This window comes from Plutella xylostella, chromosome 16, assembly GCF_932276165.1.
Source record: "Plutella xylostella chromosome 16, ilPluXylo3.1, whole genome shotgun sequence".
Taxonomy (NCBI): domain Eukaryota; kingdom Metazoa; phylum Arthropoda; class Insecta; order Lepidoptera; family Plutellidae; genus Plutella; species Plutella xylostella.
In genome coordinates this window covers 2,507,995-2,524,458 of record NC_063996.1, presented here as the reverse complement: position 1 = coordinate 2,524,458, position 16,464 = coordinate 2,507,995, and the positions used below count along the sequence as shown (strand labels likewise).

Genomic DNA, 16,464 nt, shown 5'->3' with positions numbered 1-16,464 from the left:
GATCCACTTTTCTTCTACAATTTTGAAAATTCACGTAACAAAACCTTTTACATAGAAACTTATTCGATCACGTGACTTTTTACTATAGAGACCGAATTTATTTTTCGAGAATTTCCAAAACTTGGAGAACAAAAGTTGTTCAGAATAACCCCTGAGTCAAACCCTTTCGGCACAGTATACCCTTTTTGCAACATCCTGTATAGGTAATATCAGGTTTATAAAAGACCTGGGCCTGTAGAGTGAGACTCGGCATGGGGAGTCATAATTTATAGATCTTTTAGGTTGCAGTGGCGAATGGGCACTGGTAGCCCTGCCCTTTTCTATAACTATAACTATAGGTAATTTTATGGCAATTTAAAAATGGTATAACATTTATCAATTTGAAAAAATCATTAAAAATATACATTACCTATCACCCTAATTTAAAAAAAAATTCAGCCCTTACTTTAAACTTATAACACCCCTCTATTTCCTTCAGGGGTTAAAAAACCTGTGTATTTAATATTTTCTTATGAGTTTTTTTTTTAAAACTAGGCTGTTACATAATATTATATAGTTGTACATAATATTATGCGGTATTTTATTCCACTTGTAACGCATAAAATTCATAGCTACAGTAAACATTTCATTTTTTTCATGGCGAGATACAGTCGCACTTAACCGCTTTTTTGCAAAGCTTGTTAAATAGATTTAAAAAATTATGTAAATTTTAGATCTTCAATTTTTAAAAATACTTACTTATTTTTAACAACCTGTAGTGTACAGACTACCACATCTTAAAATATATATATTTTTAATTAACTACGGTTTTTGGTTTCAAATAAAACAAATTATGAACTTACTTTTCAACATCCTGTATATTGTGTAGCTTACCTAGCATACACAACCGTTAAAATAAAATAAATTACCCCTCAGAATATAAACAGGCTCGCGCTTTGGCATACTGCATTGACCGTATAGTTCTTATTCGGAGAATCTAATAAGTGTCATTATGTGCAATGTTTACCTTTATCTATGCATCTGTAACTCTATAGTAAAAAATGTAAACAAATCGAAAAGGCGAAATGTTTTCTAAGAATTTTCGGCTTTTCTGCATCTAAAATGATTAGAAAATTAACTTTCCATAGCAAATGCATATGTATTATAATACTTGTAGTCATAATTTGTTGATTTAATCAGTTTTTGTGAAATATTTGATAAAAAATAAAATGGCGTGGGTATCGCTCCTATAGATTGGCAAGTTGCTTGGCGACCCTCCTTGCGGGGTGACAGACGCGGAGGGGACGAGGTACCCAAGACGACAGCGGGTAGCGGGAGGGTAGCGGTGGAGGGGAACGCGTGCACTGCATGTCATTGTTACGGCAGTATCGGCCGCGCAGCCGAGGCGGCCACATGTCTTATATAGTCTGTCATAATTTGAGTGCGACCCACATGAGATCATTGATCCTGAGACCATTAGTCTTAGGATGAGTGTTGAGGCCTTTTTAATATTATAATTATATTATTATTAGGTATCTATAATTCGTCAACAAAATAACGTTAAAAACAACAAATCGTATAATGTCTCAATATAGGGGCTTCTTGTAGAACAGCGTACCGGATCAGTCATGCTACGCGGCTAAAGGTACTGCGCAGTCAGATACGAAAAAGTAAACAACAAAGACGAAGAGTCCATATGACAGTGCGTCAGTTGTCAGTTCTTGTAACTAGGAAAGCAACCAAAATTTATGTGATTTAATGAAAGTAATTAATGAGCAAAACACAGAGAAAAATTACAAAATTGATGAAATTTTGAAAGAAAATGGTCATATCGTGCTTCGCCTACCCCCATACCACCTGGAATTAAATCCTGTTGAACTTGTGTGGCGGTACGTGAAGGGCGAGCTAAAAGAGATAAAAGACTTTGAGTTGCTTTTCTCTAATTATTCGCCTGAAAAGTGGAGAAATTGTGACGACCATGTCATAAAAAATTAAGACGAATATTATAAATCTGATAGAGTATTTGACGATGTATTGGACAGGTATGTTATTGTTTATTTATAATTTAATGTAAATTAAACATAAAATATTATAGGTGTACACTGAACTAATATGACTGGCGTACTCTAGTACATTATACTTCAAGGTAGGTATAATGTTTTTTGGTTTTTGTCTTAGATTTATAATTGAAGTTAATGAAAACGATGATGAAGATGAGGATGACGACGACGATGAACAAGTTCAAACAGAGAGTGAACATGAAAGTGACATGGAAATTGATTTATAAAATAAAACACTTTTACATAAATAAATTCAAATTGGTAGATATTCTGAAGGTAAACATCCAAATTTTAATGCTGTCAAACTATAAATTTTAAGCTAAATATGACATTTACGGGAACACTCATAGAATAAAATTTTACTTACGTCAGAAATAGTTACAAGCTATCGCGAGATTAATCCGGGCACACTTTTCTACGTGTGTAGCATGTCGTGCTACCTCGCCCCCGCCACTTCTTTCACCCCGCAAGGAGGGTCGCCAAGTAACTTGCCACATTATAACAGGCCGCCACCAGGGCGACGACTGAAGAAATCTGAAATCTGTCACGGTGTCATCATTTTTAAACCGGAATTTATTAGTTTTTTGCAAAAAAAGTTGACTTCTGGTCCATTAAATCCAACTCTTTAAGGTAACTTTGTTAAGAATTTAATTACCTACACATACATATAAGATTCCATGAAAATGGGCCCTCTGATTTCGAGGGTTTTTTCATAATAAGTCAAAAAATGGCAAAAGACATGGTGTGTTTGCAATTTTTTTTAACATACTTATTATAATCCTGCACCAATTTATAAGCAACTAACATGTTCAGTATACCCTCTGCTACAAAATATATTTTTATCAATGTGATAGAAGCCACCGTTTTTCCAATCTAATCAAGTATATCAAGCAGACTTTAGCATTTTAGCTTTAGGGATCCCCTTAAATCTTCTTCATTGCATTTTGTTAATGAACTAGCCAGTTGGGAAAGAAAATGCTTATTCCGGCCAATCACGCACAAGGAACACTAAAGCCTAGCCCGTGATTGGTCAAAATTCTTCTTTCTGTCTTTCTATCAACAGAATCCTTCTCTTTGGCATTTTTGTTGCCTTTGAGGGCGTCCTGCCGTTCGTAAGCCTCTACTCCAATGGTTATTAGTTCTTCAGCAAGAGTTATAAGCCCATTGGAATTTAAATTGTAGCGTTCATGAAACAAAAAATATATTCTTTAGTGTATCTCTCACAAAAATGCCCCTTTAGATAAATATCCATTGTGTATGTAGAAAATTAGAATTATATCAGCTCACGCACTAGATAGCAGTCAGTTCCATTAATATTTGCTCATCATGGTGTATTTTTTGAATATATTTTATGTAAGTACTTACTCTATGAATATTGTGCTTCTTTTGTCTTAGATAATTATATTGGTTCCAAGAACCGTAAATTGTGATTGATAGAATAGAAATATGTTTTATAAAATAATATACAGATGTATTTAAATGCTGTTTTTTATTTAATTTATTTTCTATCATTATATTATAGGCAAACCATTTGGCTGGATATCCGGCAGAACAGAACGTAACCGTATTTATTGCACTTTTTTATGCCGGCCTTATTTGTGACAAACATTTGTATTTTAAATAAAAAGGAATTTCGATATTTATATCAGTATCAGTATGCATGCTGAGAGCCAAACCCTTGCGGCCCAACACCAATGTAGGCGCCATGGGCGCCATCCCTCAATGAGTAAAGATTTTGAAGGCTTATTTTGTTCCAGTGCATAGGTACATATAATAGATCAACCTCCAGTGAAGCTGAATGAATGCATGATACGCTGCATCAATGACGATCTTTCGTCATTGGGCTGCATGGCTGCATACAGAAGCCGGTGATAGTTGGTAAACTAGTGTTTCGATGATCCTCAGAATATTTTAGGCTTCGCGTGCTATCGTTGTTCTAACTTTGATAAATCATTGGAAACAATGTTGGATTTAGAACTCCAAAAAATAGGGTTGCTATATGAAAAAAAAATTGACTCTCAGAATAATAAAGTAGACACAACAGCTAACAACACAACTTGCTTTACAACCTGTCAAAGCACACGCGCTGTCAAAAGTTCTTTGTTTAAAATTCGAGTTATTATAATAAATAAATAAATAAATAAATCTTTGTTTTATAAAACAAAGATTTATTTATTTATTTATTCTTCATTGCACAATATACAAAAGTAATTATGTACAATCTGGTGGACTTAATGCTAAAAGCATTTTCTACCAGTCAACCTGCAGGAGGTACAGGGAGTAAATTGTAGATAATTGTAAAAGATAAAGATAGTCCTGGTATAAACTCGGATTTAGATTACCTACTGATTTTTATGACAATTCTGGACTGTAACGGGTTCTAAACCAGTAACTTCTTTTCTTTGGTCTATTTTTTATAAGAAGGGGGATGAGTGATTATTTCGAGTATTGGTATTTATTGAATATGGCAACTCAGAAACGAGACGTCAAAAAGGAAAATAACCGTTTTTGTACACCTGCTTCCGGTTTTTTTGTTTACATTTAGCAATTTTACAAACGGAATATTATGAATGAAAAGTCTCGTTTCTAGATAATTGATTACAATAGTTTTAATCCAGTGCACTAAAATATTAATATTGGTTAATTGTGTCAGAGATGGACCCTCACCCCGCTGTATAAAAAAGGTTTGTTTACATCATAATTATTTAACTTGTGGTCTCTTGAAATGATCGTACACTGCTAAACCTGGGACCAGATTATTACGAGGCTGTTAATAATAAAGTACCTAATAACATTTATATAGTTTTCATAGTGCGTGTATCTTAAGTTTTATATCCAAATTAACGAGGTATTCTCTTCTTCTCCATTCTCATGAGTGTTTTGTTTTGTAAGTCAGAACTTTATCAGATTCAGATTTCGCCCAAGAGAGTAGTCACACTATGATGGCCTACCCATGGTAACCACTTTATACAAAAAATGTTTAATTAGGTACGTTACTCTAACTAGTATTTTGTAAAAATCATTAAGTAATTATAAAAAAAAACACTGTATTAATAATAATAGTGTAAATGTACTTTCAGTGTCCACAATGGAGCCAGTCAACAATAACCAGTTTGAGATTATTCCGAGTCAAAAAACCAAACGGAAAATTGTACCTCCGAGTGCAACGGCCTATCTCAACCCTGCTCTGGACATCCTGGCCAACGAGGACCCCATGTGCAACACCGCAATGGAAATTGTACCAGTGAAGAAAAGGAAACACACCAAAAGCACAGATTTAGCCGCATTTGAAAACACTGCCCTAGATGTGGGCATAAGCAAAGCGGCAGTGAACGAGTTTCTAGTGAAGGAGCTCGAGAATGTACGGAAGAGTATAAGAACACATGACAAAGATGCTCCATCTCGAGTAACAACCAAAGAGATCATCCCAATCACTACCAAAGAGATTATTCCACCTATTATTAACTGTCCAAATACTATACTACATGAAAATAAAGGATTGGACGATCCAGACTTTGAAGACACAACATGTGTGTCTGAACCCATTTATGCTAACTTAAATGATTTAAATGTTATTGCTGAAAATGATGATGGAGCTAGAAATACAGAACATAATACTTTGGATGCTACTAATAGAACAGAAACAAATGAAAGCTTAACTAATCTTGAAGGGGGTGAAAGTGTTATAGATCTTGAAGCTGACTCAGGCATTTCAGTGCTAGAACAGAAGTCATTGAGTGCTGTCAATGCAGTTGGTGTGTTTGAGACAGGAGACCTCTCCAATATCAACCATACAAATATTACTAATAACATCTTCATAAATAACCAAACTAATTTAAGTCTAAGTTTTATAGACCGCCTAGCCTTAGATTCACCAAATATGTCTAATCAATCATTGTATTTAGATGACGATTTGAATGAAAGCAACATAATGGAGATTAAAACCATCACAATAATAACAAAAAAAAAACGTGTGGTACATGAGAAAAAGAAAAGCACAAATCCATTCCTGAACCAAAGCTTAGATGATGCTGTGAATGTTGTAGCATTAACTGGTGTCAATCCATTTTTGAACATCAACACAGAAGCAAACCAGTCTGAGATAGAATACAATAGCGAACAGGCCTGTCTGACTCAAGTGAATCATGACAGTGCTCCCATAATGCCACGAAGACTGTTTGCGAGTGACACAAACAGCACAATATCTACTATGAACGAGTCTGAATCAAACACGAGTCAGCATGAGTATGAAAATGTGGATGACTACAGATCAGAAAGCCCAATTTATGAGAATATTGGTGAAGCTAACAACTTCAATAAGCAAAGTAAAATACTTGGTCATGACGTTAGAAAATTCAGTGCCATTGACATCATGAACTTGAATAAGAACTCACAGGCTAACAGTTCTAACGAATCTAATGATAGTAAGAAAGATCACAAGCACAGTTTCTTTAAAGCTGGCAACAAACTGTCTAAGAAAGTTTTCAAAACTCTCAAAAAGACATTTAAGGGTGATAAACCCGCACACAATGTCACATTAAATCCATATGAAGTACCAAGGAAAGTTTCTAAAGTGAAAACCGAAGATAAAGAAGCAGGAATAGAGAATCCAGCTTTAAACATTGACAATTCTGATGAAATAGAAATAGAAGAGTTAGACGATGATGAGGAACATCAGTACGAAACAATTAAAACATTGAGAAACACTCGTCTTAACATGAATGTTACTCCATTGAAGGAAAGATGCAATGAAATTGTGGATACATCGCAAAATAAGTCTAATACGCCAGGCAAAAAGGTGCGTTTTGATTCAACATTGAATCAAGAGAAGGTGATAACAGGTAACAGCTTTGACTATGGGGTTCAAAGTCCCGGGTTCGATGTGAAAATTGATAAGTATCATGATGAGTTGGAGAACTGTATGAATGAGAGAAAGTTCATTCAGCAGAACATGTGAAAATGATGCCTTGCCTATTGAAATAAATTATGCTCTTAATTTATAAGACTGTCTAGTATTTCTAATATTGTAAACGTAGTTATAATATTTATGCTTACTTTAATGTTTAAAATTAAGTTTACCTACATAATGTACCTAAGCAATTCACTTTTACAATTTTGCTTTTGATAAGTAAACATCTAAATTTTGCAAAGCATAATGCAATTATTGTAATTTAGTACCTACCTACTTTTATATTTGACCTAAAACAATCAAAGAGGCATAAGTAAATAAATATTCCAAAGTGCGTCCAAATAATGTAATATTTAAGAATTTATAATTTATTAATGTTGTTTTAAAAATAGTTGCCTCAATGGTGTTATTTTTCTCTACCTGTTTGGATGACCAATACTAAGTAATTTATACGTATGTATGTATTTAATTAATTAATTTTACAATTTACACACCTAGTTAAGTCATTATTATAAATATTTTATACTTGCCAAATACACTTTTGTATTAAAATTATATTGTATCATTCAGTTTTTATAAATAGTATCGCCCCAACAATCTTTAATAGGTAGTAAGTTCATCGTCGCAAGGGGTACGTACAGTCTTCAAAAGAGATAAGTGTCCACAATCCACCTCCAGCGCGCATGGGGGCTTAGTGTGAGTTTTTCAACACCGATCGAGCAGTGAAACCTAACCCAAAATTGTATTTGTATCGCGCGGAGCTAGTGCAGCTACTGACCGCTAGGTGGCGACTCTCCCGGCACGTTAACTCGCCGTTTTTCGAACGCTGTAAAAAGTAAAAACTCTCACTCTGTACCCTTAGCACGAACATTTCATCGTTTCCGTATTTCATTACTACACGTTAACTTTGAACGTATTGAAATGGCAGCATAAGCCTTCGTCGTGTGCCGGTCCTTACAACGTTACCAGAGTTAAAATAAGGTTGTACCACACTGAGATTGTTAAGTTCAAAACCTTCATAATAATTTCAAAGTAAGCAGCGATTCCTTATAAACGCACTTTAACAATTGTCTATGGATGATAACTATGATTTGAACGCACATCCTAACTTTTTTTTTGACATTTGTCATCTGTCAAATTATCAATCTATTGACACTGACAGGTCGGCTTTCATAATTATTTGTTAAATTTGTTTATTGTTTTATTGAATTCAACGCAGTGATATTTGCCTACGGATACCAACGCCAAGGCCCACGGATGGAGAGGTCGCCAGTGGTGCCTTAATAAGTGGAAGGAACTAGCTAAGCTCAATAGCGAAGGGACAGGACAAGGAGTGATAAGCAAAGGAGAAAATTAAACATGAAACATAACATTAAATTTATTTATTTATTTACTCCAAACTCCAAACAGCGCCATCGATTTTCAATCACACACATGATAACCCTACATTTCCCATGAATTTTTGTAAATTTTGCCTCTGGGCTACCCTCCTCATCTACGTCTATTGCTGCGTGTAATAAATACTAGTTTAGTTTAGTAGGGTATCTACGTGGTCGTAGCATATTGGTAATAAATAAAAAATACGAAAACCAAAAGAAATAAATGCTCTAACTTCCATTTTAAATAGTTGTCACTGAATAATTTGCAGTGAGAAAATCTTCGAGTAAACTCACGATACGATATGTCAAAATCAAATTCATGCTACCATTTCCTATACAAACCGCAAAATACTGCCCGCCAGGGGCGCTGTTCATATTTCCCTACAAAATTCATCGTGTCAGAGCCCTTAGCACGAACTTTCGTCGAGGACGTGAAGTAAATCTGACTGATGAATTTGATTTTGACATATCGTATCGTGAGTTTACTCGAAGATTTTCTCACTGCAAATTATTCAGTGACAACTATTTAAAATGGAAGTTAGAGCATTTATTTCTTTTGGTTTTCGTATTTTTTATTCATTACCAATATGCTACGACCACGTAGATACCCTACTAAACTAAACTAGTATTTATTACACGCAGCAATAGACGTAGATGAGGAGGGTAGCCCAGAGGCAAAATTTACAAAAATTCATGGGAAATGTAGGGTTATCATGTGTGTGATTGAAAATCGATGGCGCTGTTTGGAGCAAGACCATTATACAACTGTTCAGTGTGCAAAATCTATTAAGTACAGCGTGCCGTATGTTGCATTACGTGGCCCTCGATTTTGGCGTGTCTGACCGCGATGACGTGGTGATTGAAGCTCGTCATGAATACCTACTAGACTGGAAGTGCCGAGAATCGATCGTGACGGATGAGATCCATGGCATCCATGGCACCAATAGCAGTAAGAAGTAGCAAACACCTATACTTACTCACGTTTTGCTTTGTTAGCTATAATTCGTAAAATTCTAATGTACCTAACTGTAGTTATGTGTACCTAATTGTATTAATAAACACCATTATTGCTACTGTCTAGATGTGTTTGAACTCTACCCTCTCTAGAATAGTTAAGGACAGTTAGTTATTGACTATAAACTTTAGTGCCAATTTCTCCATAGTCGGTTATCTAACTGACAGGGATTGATTTATAAGTCATATCCATATAAAATTCACGAAAGATGTGTCAAAAATCAACCACTACTCCCTGGTTATGCTCAAAGCAACTACGGAGAAATTGGCACTTAACCTAACTAAAGGTAATAAGTCTCTTGGTAGGCAGGATTAATAGACTTCATTAATGATAAATCATCAACTTTCTGGGCCCACTTACTAATGGGTATAAAGTTCTGGATAAATGAAATTACCACAAAATAAATAAAATATTTACATTCTGTTTAACAGTTTTTTATTCTTTATTTTACAAAAAAACATATTTATCTTAGTAGGTAGTATCATGTAACATTTGCAAACATCAGCATAGTATAACAAAATGTATGATTTATCTTTTCTCCTAAATGTATTCTTCACCGAGCAATCAAAATGCACACTTATAATTTATGCCTTCACGGGGGTGCACTTGCAGGCGGTGGCCTGGTCCGTGATGCTGGGTACAGGATACGCTGGTATAGCTGGATTGGGCTGGCTCCTCGTACCAGGCACATGTTCCATGCTGATTCTATATCTCATCACATCAATTATATAGCATTCACCGGCAGCTTTCAATCTGACATATCCATTTTAGGGCTGAACCATCAACCATTCACTGTGCCCCATTAGGCAATTTGGGAGCATTTTCTCTTTGTATTATTCTTATAATCACTCCATACCTGCAAAACAAATGATAATTGCATCATTAAGAATAAGAGCCCTCGCACATTACGGCCACCAGTCGCCGCCACTAAACGCGACCACCAGTAGTTCGGCTAGACCACTACACGCCGCCACCAGTGGCAGCCACTAGTGGCCGCATCAAGCCACCAGTGGCTGCCACTTGCGTCAGACACTAGCTGCAAGTATCTCGACAGAGGTAGACGTGTGTTGCCCAAGAATGGACGCACTCTTGATTTCGCTATTGTTGCTTATTATTCTAAAACGTAGAAAACGGCGCCGAATTCAGAACCATCGACGACCAATTCATCGGCGTCACTGGGTACATCCAATTCTGACATCACGCAATAAAAATGGACAGCACAAATTGCTGTTCGAAGAGTTAAAATGTTATCCAGATAAGTTCTTCAAGTATTTTAGAATGAGCGTGAACTCATTCAATGAATTACTTAGCGTTTTGCACGATGACCTCAAACATCAAGATACACGCATGAGAAAAAGCATCTCTCCAACAGAAAGGCTGGCTATAACTTTAAGGTAAGTATCATTCATTCGTATCATTTTGCTTCTATTAGTTTGCGACTCACGTGGATTCTAGAACGTAAAACAAACAATTAAAAAAGCCAAATTGAAATAGAAATTATTTATTAATGAGAATTGAAAAATCGCAAACTAAATCAAGTTACATATCGCAGATATACAGTTTTTATAACAAATACACATTTACTTTTACATAGTCAGTTGTCAAAAAGATGTTCATTTATATCATCTGACAAAACAGAATTCATAGTATTATCAGATGCAGATGGCGAGGTAACGGAAAAGTCATGCTCAAAATTTGATTGATATCCCATAGAAGGTGGACGCGAAGCCGATTGATATCCCAAAGCAGATGGACGCGGAGTCGGTTGATAACCCGAAGTAGATGGTTGCATAGTATGGTATGAGCGTGGTTCCTGAAATGATGATGTGAAATATCCATGTTGTTGATTCTGTGATGTTCGCATATACTGTTTATATTTTTTTAGTACCATCAATACATCGGTTTGAGCATCCAATTTAAATTCATTGGGTATTTGTTTAAAGTGCGGGACCAAGGACAAAGCAAAGTTATGGTCAGCGTCTTCTTCATGCTTGTTAGAATGACGAGATTGTAATTGTTCTGAAATACTAACAAGTATATCAGTTTCTGCTTGAATGTCTTCATTATTTGTCTTGTTCTTTTTTGGCCTTTTTCTCTCAGTCGCATCGTGTACCTCGTTCGGTAATGGGCTGGGATCACGTCGTGTGTCAGCCAAGTTTTTTAAAAAAGATAGTTGTTGATAATATATATACGGCTTGCGACTCGATGATGCAGATCCACTTTTAACGCTCATTTGTTAAGAGTGTTCTCTTTTGAAGTAGTCACGAAGGCTTTTCCATTTTCGCTGCAACTGGGATGCTGAAACATAAAAATAACATAATCAAAGGTATCTAATCTGTTCTTTTTGTTGCAGGTACCTTGCTACTGGTTGTTCATTTGGTGATTTTGAATTAGTATATCGATGTGGTGCGTCAACTGCGAGATTGATTGTAAAAGAAACATGTAAATTGATCTATGCATCACTTCAAGATATCTGCGTACCACAACCAACTGAAGAGATGTGGAGTAAAATAGCTAAGGGGTTTGAAGAATATGCTAACTTTCCAAATTGCTGTGGTGCAATTGATGGAAAACATATAAGGATTATTAAGCCTCAAGATAGCGGATCCTTATATTATAATTATAAACACTATTTTTCCATCGTACTTCTAGCTATCTGTGACGTGAATTATAAGTTCACATTTATTGATGTCGGCTCTTATGGGAAAGCTTCAGATTCGACTATCTACAAAGAATCGAAATTATTCAAAAAATTGGAAGACCAATCCCTGAATTTACCTGCACCAAAAGCAATTTCTAGTAGTTCTGGTCCTGTAAACTACTGTTTTGTTGGTGATGAAGCTTTTGGTCTTGCAGAACACATGTTGAGACCTTATTCAGGAAAACACTTGAATATTGAAAAAAGAATTTTCAACTATAGGCTTTCTCGAGCCAGGCGTCATATCGAGTGTGCCTTTGGGATATTAGTGAATAAGTGGAGAATACTACATCGACCATTGAATGTGTCAATAGATTTCGCCGAAGACATCGTGAAGGCCTGTTGTATACTACACAACTTTGTTCGTCAGAGAGATGGATTTAATTTCCATCATACATTGACTGTACCAGGACTTCACGATATCGATAACGCCCACGTGCAATCTCGTCGTTCATTAAACACCAGAGATATATTGAAAGATTATTTTATTAGCAACGAGGGAGCTGTACCTTGGCAAAATAATAAAATATAATAAATATATAATAATAATGTAAAATAAAATTGTTCAAAAACTTACCTGCTTTGTTTTTTTCCGCTACATTTTTTTCACTAAAATTTGGAATAAATTTTAGGCACAATTCCTCCCAAGCTTCAGTTTTCTTACCCCTGTCGCTATACAAATCTGACTTTAAATCCCAAATAGCGGGTCGCTCTTCGACATCGGAAATAAAAGCGTCTACATCAAAATGAGGAATCGGATCCGTGGACATCATGCACGTGCATTCAGTACGCAGCTTACAACAAGACTAGACCCGGGAGACGGGATTGGGGAGCGGCGCGCAGGGGTGGGAAGAAGCCGGCAACTGTGGCCGTGTATGCGCACGAGTCGAACGACAAAACGCAGCCACAAGTAGCGAGCGCGCTCGACTCTCGCAGCTTGTGGCTCGGACGCGGCCACTCAAGCGCTCAGTGTGCGCCGATTCTATATAAAATGTATGAAGAAACGCGTCCGCAGGTTGTGGCGGCCACTAGTGGCTGAAGCGTGGCCGCCACTAAGTGGCCAGTGTGCGGGGGCTCTAAGAATATAACTACTAACTTTTTCAAAGAAACATGAGTACTGCCGATGCTTTATCTCAAGGTTACTAGTTAATGCTTTTTAAAGAGTACCTAGGTATTAGAAAATCATTGAGAGACGAGGGGATAATCTGTCATGACAACCTTTTATGTTTAATGTTATGTTTCATGTTTAATTTTCTCCTTTGCTTATCACTCCTTGTCCCGTCCCTTCGCTATTGAGCTTGGCTAGTTCCTTCCACTTATTAAGGCACCACTGGCGACCTCTCCATCCGTGGGCCTTGGCGTTGGTATCCGTAGGCAAATATCACTGCGTTGAATTCAATAAAACAATAAACAAATTTAACAAATAAAATAATTATGAAAGCCGACCTGTCAGTGTCAAAAGATTGATAATTTGACAGATGACAGATGACAAATGTCAAAAAAAAAAGTTAGGATGTGCGTTCAAATCATAGTTATCATCCATAGACAATTGCTAAAGTGCGTTTATAAGGAATCGCTGCTTACTTTGAAATTATTATGAAGGTTTTGAACTTAACAATCTCAGTGTGGTACAACCTTATTTTAACTCTGGTAACGTTGTAACGACCGGCACACGACGAAGGCTTATGCTGCCATTTCAATACGTTCAAAGTTAACGTGTAGTAATGAAATACGGAAACGATGAAATGTTCGTGCTAAGGGTACAGATTTACTTCACGTCCTCGACGAAAGTTCGTGCTAAGGGCTGTCCTGAGAGTCGCCATCTAGCGGTCAGTAGCTGCACTAGTTTCGCGCAATACAATTTTGGGTTAGGTTTATGTTTCACTTCTCTATCGGTAAAATAAAAACCTACACTAAAGTCTTTCTGTTTTATCGTTTTTATGTTTTATCTTTTTTTTGTCTGTACATGAGCACCTAGTACCTACCTAGAAGACGTGATTGTGTTTAAGTAGTTAGGTAGGTATGTATGTGATGTTTTTAATACTTACTTACCTTACTATGAGAACCGTAATTGGCTTTCAATCATACAACCCTAGGCATCTAGCTCTATATTATAATGCCTAGGTCACTCAATTGATCTAATCCAGTCATGACCTTCGGTGCAATTCAATGTGGCTGCGTCGTTGCATGCACTTTTTATTGGATAATCGCATTGAGTCTTATGTTACCTATGCCTAGAGTTAGGTTTCTGTAATATAGTCATACAATTGAGTAGCGCCATCCAATGTGATTCAACCAAAATGGAGATTCAACCAGATGCCTGCGACATATATATATATGTATATTACAGTACGGTCTAAACAAATTTAATATGTATAGTCCCGGATTTGGCACTTTTGTGCCTTGTCAAACTAATTTGAAAGTTGGTTAGTTTGACAAGGTACAACTATAATCGTTGTCAACTTCAGCAATATCTACTTGTTTGCATCTATAAATACAGGTAGGTGTTGGTACATTGATTATTATCATATCAACAAAAGAGTTAAGTATCCACCGCACAGATAATATGAGATGTATGTATAAAGATGAGTTGAAATAGTAGGTAAGTAAGTAGGTAGGTACTTCTCTTACGTTACGACTCAAATCAGTTACCAATAGAAATACAATAAAATTAACGATGTTTTACTGTTATTACTCGTATGTCCTAAACTATAATATGGTCATGGTCATGCTTCATGCTGATGATTATATTGTCTTTACTTTGACGTCATACTCACCTGCCTACGTGAAATTAATAAAGGATCTACTAAAAAGTCACTTGACCCACGTTGGCTTATTATAACACTATTCTATTATGTTGCAGAGGTGTATCTCGTATGGAACCTTTAAGCATATCCCCTAGGTCTAAACTTCCTTCCTAAGCTTGGACCATTTCCCACCTTCTGTTCCACTGCGGGTTGGTGGGTTCACATAAGTATCTAGATGTGCAAAATCTAGATATGCAGTCTTCCTCACGATGTTTTCCTGCACTGTAAGAGCGATGGTATAAATTGTACTTAACTTCCAAAGAAACCATTGGTACATTATCAGCGCCGAGATTCGAACCTGCTTCTTTGGCGTGAGAAGCGGGTGCTACCATCGGTCCTTACTTATATACTTAGAACTTTTACGTCACCCAGTAGTCCCAGTATATGTCCATGTTAAAAATACGTTTGTGTAAGAATTACTTTTGCTCCTCTTTATCAGAATGACACTATTTAATCCTCAGTTCGGGAAACTCATTACCTAGGCACTCTAGTTGACTTAGTTAACAACTGAAACAACATAGAGACATATTATTATACAAACATGCCACAATTAAAATCACGATAACGAGATTTATTATATAAACGATGTAAGTACTTAAGTATGTCTTTGTATTTTAAATCTGTACCTGGTAACCTAGTAGTAGTAGGTAAGTATAAATGAAACACAACGGACAATGTTAATTAGTGCGATACTTAATTTATTGACAATGGCATAATAATATCACACAAAAAGAGCCTTTTCATGTGAAGTATGTATGTATGTATTATATGGATGTATGATTATATTATATTAATTTATATTATTGTAGGTAGGTACTCATATGTTATATATGCGTCCATCCGTCTTCTCTACGATCGCCGGCCGGGGCAGATATTTGTTTAAACACGGATATTTGTACTGGGGTCTTGGGTGTCACGCATTACGTATACAAATATATATAAAATCTATATATCTGTGTAGATACCTCTATATCAGCTGTTCGATACCCATATCACAGGCTCTGCCTAACTTGGGGTCGAATGGCCGTGTATGAGATATCCCCACAAAAAAAAACTGTGGGCAGTCAGTGATATAGAGAAAATAATACTTTAACGACTGACGCCAAATGAAATCTGATCTCATCCGTTTGTTGTTATAAATTAACTAGATAAGTACCTACTCTACCTACTTACTTATTGACTGTCGGCGAACATGGGTTGTGGACCTGTCACTACACCTGAAAGCTTCGGCCGCATACAGAAATACGAACATCAGGAATAATATATAAATGCCACGTCTATATTTAGTAGCTATCGGTTCAGTGTCCATACTGTCCATCTACATAATATTATGAGGATCTTCCATACACAATACTCCGTGTCTATACCTACGTAATGTGTCTACCTACGTATATCTATGTACGGTGGCCTGCGTCTAAAAGTATACAGGAGGAGTTTTTAAAATAGCGATCCCTGATGATGAAGGGACCAGCTACATCTGTTATAAATCTGGGAACGTGTTGTGTGTGATGTGTGTAGCAGTGGTGTTTATGTGGATGTGCTTGAGGAGCATGTGAGCTTGAGATCGCTATTTTAAAAACTCCGCCTGTATAATTTTAGGCGCAGGCCACCGTACAT

At 36.3% G+C, this 16,464-nt stretch overlaps 2 protein-coding genes and 1 long non-coding RNA gene across 3 annotated transcripts; 2 read left to right on the top strand and 1 right to left on the bottom strand.

The window, feature by feature from the left end:
- Positions 1-4,539: 4,539 nt before the first annotated feature.
- On the top strand, positions 4,540-7,473 carry LOC105380463 (GATA zinc finger domain-containing protein 7). The gene is made up of 2 exons (XM_038118751.2): positions 4,540-4,723; positions 5,120-7,473. Exon 2 carries the CDS (start codon positions 5,128-5,130, stop codon positions 6,994-6,996), a length of 1,869 nt encoding a protein of 622 aa, XP_037974679.2. The 5' UTR covers positions 4,540-4,723; positions 5,120-5,127; the 3' UTR covers positions 6,997-7,473.
- A 2,287-nt stretch (positions 7,474-9,760) lies between these two features.
- Positions 9,761-13,806, bottom strand: LOC105383602. The gene is made up of 2 exons (XR_007267186.1): positions 13,259-13,806; positions 9,761-10,198 (listed from the first exon to the last, which is right to left on the bottom strand). It is a non-coding gene; the product is annotated as an uncharacterized LOC105383602 (long non-coding RNA).
- Positions 10,231-13,118, top strand: LOC119694276 (protein ALP1-like). Its single transcript, XM_048626457.1, has 2 exons — positions 10,231-10,736; positions 11,696-13,118. The coding sequence occupies exons 1-2, from the start codon at positions 10,420-10,422 to the stop codon at positions 12,570-12,572; spliced, it is 1,194 nt and encodes a 397-aa protein (XP_048482414.1). The 5' UTR covers positions 10,231-10,419; the 3' UTR covers positions 12,573-13,118.
- Positions 13,807-16,464: the final 2,658 nt, after the last annotated feature.